This window comes from Sus scrofa, chromosome 2, assembly GCF_000003025.6.
Source record: "Sus scrofa isolate TJ Tabasco breed Duroc chromosome 2, Sscrofa11.1, whole genome shotgun sequence".
Lineage (NCBI taxonomy): Eukaryota > Metazoa > Chordata > Mammalia > Artiodactyla > Suidae > Sus > Sus scrofa.
This window is the reverse complement of record NC_010444.4, coordinates 14,132,459-14,137,239: the sequence shown is the minus strand read 5'-3', so window position 1 is coordinate 14,137,239 and position 4,781 is coordinate 14,132,459. Positions and strand designations below refer to the sequence as shown.

The window sequence follows — 4,781 nt, the reverse complement described above, 5'->3', positions numbered from 1 at the left end:
ATGACAAAGGGGAAAAAAAGGAATGTATTTATCCTGAAATTTTTTGTATGTAGACAGATATGTGTATTTTTAATTTTATTTATTTTTATTTATTTATTTATATTTGTTTTTGCCATTTCTTGGGCCACTCCCACAGCATATGGAGGTTCCCAGGCTAGGGGTCAAATCAGAGCTGTAGCTGCCAGCCTACACCAGAGCCACAGCAATGCAGGATCCAAGCCGCATCTGCAACCTACACCACAGCTCACAGCAACACCAGATCATTAACCCACTGAGCAAGGGCAGGGATCGAACCTGCAACCTTATGGTTCCTAGTTGGATTCATTAAGCACTGTGCCACGACAGGAACTCCAGATATGTGTATTTTTAAAAACAGCTTTTAATAATGAAATGTTTCTAAAAAGTAATCACATTGAGAAAATATAATAGAAACAGCTCATATTAATAAGATTATGAAATCTTGCTGAGGACAGGGAGCATATCAAGCTAAACTACTTGTTCATATGCTGAGAATTGTAATTTCCATTTGTTACCTCATCCTCAGTGTAAGCAGTAACAAAAACAAAGTATAGTTCCCCCAAGAGGTATAGCCAAAATTGTCCCTAGAGTTGAATCAGGCAAAAGTAGGAAATAATGCCCTGGCCTTCAGGACTACATTTTTGCATTTTTTTAAAATTATTGAAGTCATTCATTTTCCTTTGTACTTTGACTCATTCATTTAATATTGATCATGCACCTGCTATTTTGCTACCTTGTAGAAACTATTGTTATGTTGCAGGCAAGTACTTTATATTTAAATCCCTTTCTGATATCAAAATATTCTTCTATTTGAATCATTACTCTTTCTGATGTGTTACCTACATAGCATGGGTGATATGAGCAATACATAATGGTCCTGAAGCCTACAAGGTAATGTGGAGATGGTCTATATAACCTTCAATGTCTCACCCTCAGAGATAAGTAGAGCCAATGCTTTTATAGCCCAAAAATAGTTACTTACTCTAATGTTACAGGCACTCACACAAGCACAGTTATTACAGAAAAATCATTCAATTTTCAATGATAGATAATAAATGAATATGTACATTTTGTTCAGGACAGGCCCTGTCTCAATAAAGGATAACTAGTATAGTTATCTGATTTTGCTATCATCATTGCTTGACAGTTGAGGGCATGATATAGGAAATCACTCAGTTTCCTGGCTCTCCAGTGTATCTTTTTTGATATCTTCCCCTTGATACCAGTTTTCTCACTTGAAAAATAACAATAGTAACTGTATACTTCCTTGGATTATTACAGAGAATGCTGCCCAATAATGGAAAATTTAATTTGTTATTTAATTTGTTATTAGAAGGCAAGCTTATGAATCCAGGTATCTGCTTGAATCTAGTAAAACAAAATCCCATTTTGGTAGAATTTTCTAAATATGAAAAGAGTGGCCCCACATTATGTTATTTTCTTGCACCTATTTCTGCTCCACTCAATGCAGGGGCTATGATTCCTAACAGTTAGTTGATTTCTTTATCCCGTAAATATTCCTTGCTGAGACAGTCTATTGGCCATAGCCTCAGGTAAATCAATGTTGGGCCCAAGTCATCTTTATTTGTCACCTAAGATCGCTTTCCTGCCACACAATTTCCTAATGGCATTTTTCATCTGGGCATTTCTCAAGGTATAGATTAAGGGATTTAACATGAGGGTTATGGTAGTGTAGAATAAAGCAACTGCTTTGTCAATTGATAAAGTACCTGCAGGTCTCAGGTACACAAATATACAAGGCACAAAGAATAAGACAACCACTGTGATGTGGGAGATGCAGGTGGAGAGGGCTTTGTGCCTTGCCTCCAAGCTGTAGGTCCTTAGGGAGCACAGAATGACCACATAGGAGACCAGCAGGAAAAGGAAGTTTAAAAGACAGATGAGACCACTGTTGGCAGCAACAAAGAGCCCTAGAGTGTGGGTATCAGTGCAGGCAAGATCCAGCAAAGGGTTCAGATCACACATAAAGTGATCTATGATGTTAGGACCACAGAAGGGTAATCTGGAGATGAAGAGGATCTGAATGAATCCATGGAGAAAGCCTCCCACCCACGACACTCCCACCAGCAGGCCACACACTCGCCGATTCATGATGGTCATGTAGTGCAAAGGCTTGCAGATGGCCACATAGCGGTCATAGGCCATCACAGTCAGCAGGATGACCTCAGCACCTCCAAAGAAATGTTCCCCAAAGATTTGGGTCATACACTCCTCAAACAGGATGGTCTTCTTTCCATGGAGTGAATCTATAATCATTTTGGGGGTACTGACAGAGGAATAGCAGGCATCAATAAAGGAGAGATGGGCCAGGAAAAAGTACATGGGGGACCCCAGGGATGGGCTGGCAGTGATGGTGATCACGATGAGCACATTTCCTACCATAGTGATAATATAGATGACAAAAAGCACAGCAGATATGAGTTTCTGCATCTCTGGATTCTGTGTGAGCCCCAGGAGAACAAACTCTGTCACATTGTTCCTATTCTCCATGTATTTCATATGATGGTTAATTGCATTACCTGAAAAGAAAACCATTTTTATGAATGCCACCTTGACTTTGGTACACTTCCCATTATACCATATATTAAATCTCTAAATTCTATTAAGTCTTAGATTTTTTTTCTGTTTTGTTTTCTAGGGCTGTACCTGTGGAAGTTCCCAGTCTAGGGGTAATATTGGATCTGCAGCTGCCAGCCTATGCCACAGCAACACCAGATCCACACTGTGTCTGTGACCACACCACAGCTCATGGCAACACCACATCCTTAACCACTGAGCAGGGCCAGGGATCAAACCCGCATCCTCAAGATTCCCTTCCACTCAGCCACAACAGGATCTCCCAAATCTTGAATTCTTTTAGTGTGTGTTTGTGAGTGTATTTGTGTGTGTTGGAAATAAAGATTGTGAGTTCATAAAGATTATTTAGATTATCTCCCATGTAAAGTCTTTATTAACACTATAGATATGAGTAACTTTTCAAAACACACACGCAGGAGGCCACCTGTGTACACGTCTTCATCCCGAAGGACTGAGTCTAATTTTACATAGTACATAGCACATAGCACACATATTGGCACCCAACTCTGAAAAGCAGGTAGAAGTTGGGCATAAAAATCTATTATGTCAAAGCTGGAGAATTTTTGCTTTAGTATCTAGGAAATGAGGAACCATGGAAGGTTATTGAGAATATGAGTGAAAAGATGGATAGGAACTTGAATAAGAGGAATCTTGGATGTTATTCTACTAAAGACCTTTGTGAATCTTGGATGAAATGCCTGAAATCCAGGAAAGGGGTAGAAAGCAAATGCAGGAACCGCAGGAGTAATAATAGTTGAATAAGGAGATATCTAATGGCAGAATATGGTGTCTGATATCAGAGAGGTGGGTCTTATCATTGGCTTTATTTCTATGAGCCTCAAAATTTTCAACTGACAAATTAAGGTTAATATTAATTATAAATGATCTTTTCAGCAGTTGGAGAGAGGATGAAATACTCTATTACTATACCTGAAAAGTATTGAACAATGAGCCCTGTGTATGGTAAGGAACAATCTTTAGCAAGGGTCAGCACTATCGAAAAACTTACCTTAGTTGTCTTAGATAGTCTTGATGTTTTGGGTTGGTCAAAACCAATTTTTTTCAAACTGGCTGCTTCTTGTAATAAGTCATTCTAAATATAAAGTATATATCAGACTTGGGAAGAGCTTATTCATATAATTCACTATCAAATAAACAATTATTAAGAAATCATACACATTGAATATGTGCCAAGTTTTTGGCATGTCAAGTATACGTCAGTAAGCTTGTTTCAAAAAGGAAGAGTTCTTATAAGCCTAAATCTTTCCATCTTTCCTAAAGCTTCAAAAGTTCTTCACAGAAACTCTGTTGGAAACATCATTCAGGATCATTTTTGCATTTAGAATGGGTTCTCTTGAAAGGCTATGAAGAAGTGATCTTAAATAAATGGGTCTGGTTCTGTGGGGTAAGAGGCAGATAGTGTAGAGGTCAAAAAGTTCACTCTGTCCATGATGAAGCTGGTTCTGGAGAGGTGAATGGCAATCAAACTCATTTTCACCTTGCCCTTGTCGAGAAGACATTTAAAAAGATTTCCATACGCTTCAGGGACCTTGTCTCAGGGCTGCTGCTTTCTCTCCTAGGAATTAATTATCAGCTTTGATAGAAAGGTTTGTTTTAGGAGCAAGTGTCTGCAGAAATGTGTTGAGAAACACCAATTCTTGAATGGGAAGAGGATCATCTGTAATCTTGTAACCTAGCCTAACCAAGAGTCCCTTTCTCTATCTAAGCCTGGACTGTTAAGAAAACTGAATGTCATGCGCACAGCAAGGTGGCAAAATTGCAGTGTATGGAAATGATAGGGATGGAGGTGATTGTAGAAATCCCCCAAAAAGGACTGTAGATTTAGAGGAGTACCTAGGGGAGTATGGGAGATCAGTGTAAGTTACTAACTGCTCAAGAAGGCCATCAGAACAAGGCAGGCTTGCTTGACATGTGGAGGCATGAGATAAACCTCAGGTCATTGGGTGAGGTCCGCATTCAGATTCAGACCAAGGGCAGGAGTTTGAGGATGGCCTTTCTGCTGATTTAAATGAGCACCATGACCAGACACCAAGGAGGAGTTACTACTCAAAGAAAGAGAAAGAGGCAGCATTCTTCCAACCCCCACTTCCTTTGGGTGAAAAACACTGTAGCCAAGCAAATCCTTGGGGCAGCGCCTCCTTGCC

At 39.5% G+C, this 4,781-nt stretch overlaps 1 protein-coding gene across 1 annotated transcript; it reads right to left on the bottom strand.

Moving 5' to 3' along the window:
* Nucleotides 383-2,604, bottom strand: LOC110259719 (olfactory receptor 4C46-like). The gene has a single exon (XM_021085470.1). It carries the CDS (start codon nucleotides 2,572-2,574, stop codon nucleotides 1,600-1,602), a length of 975 nt encoding a protein of 324 aa, XP_020941129.1. The 5' UTR covers nucleotides 2,575-2,604; the 3' UTR covers nucleotides 383-1,599.

Bases quoted from the DNA above. Each gene is read 5' to 3' on its own strand.
- LOC110259719 (XM_021085470.1), bottom strand. From the start codon at position 2,574: ATGGTTTTCTTTTCAGGTAATGCAATTAACCATCATATGAAATACATG.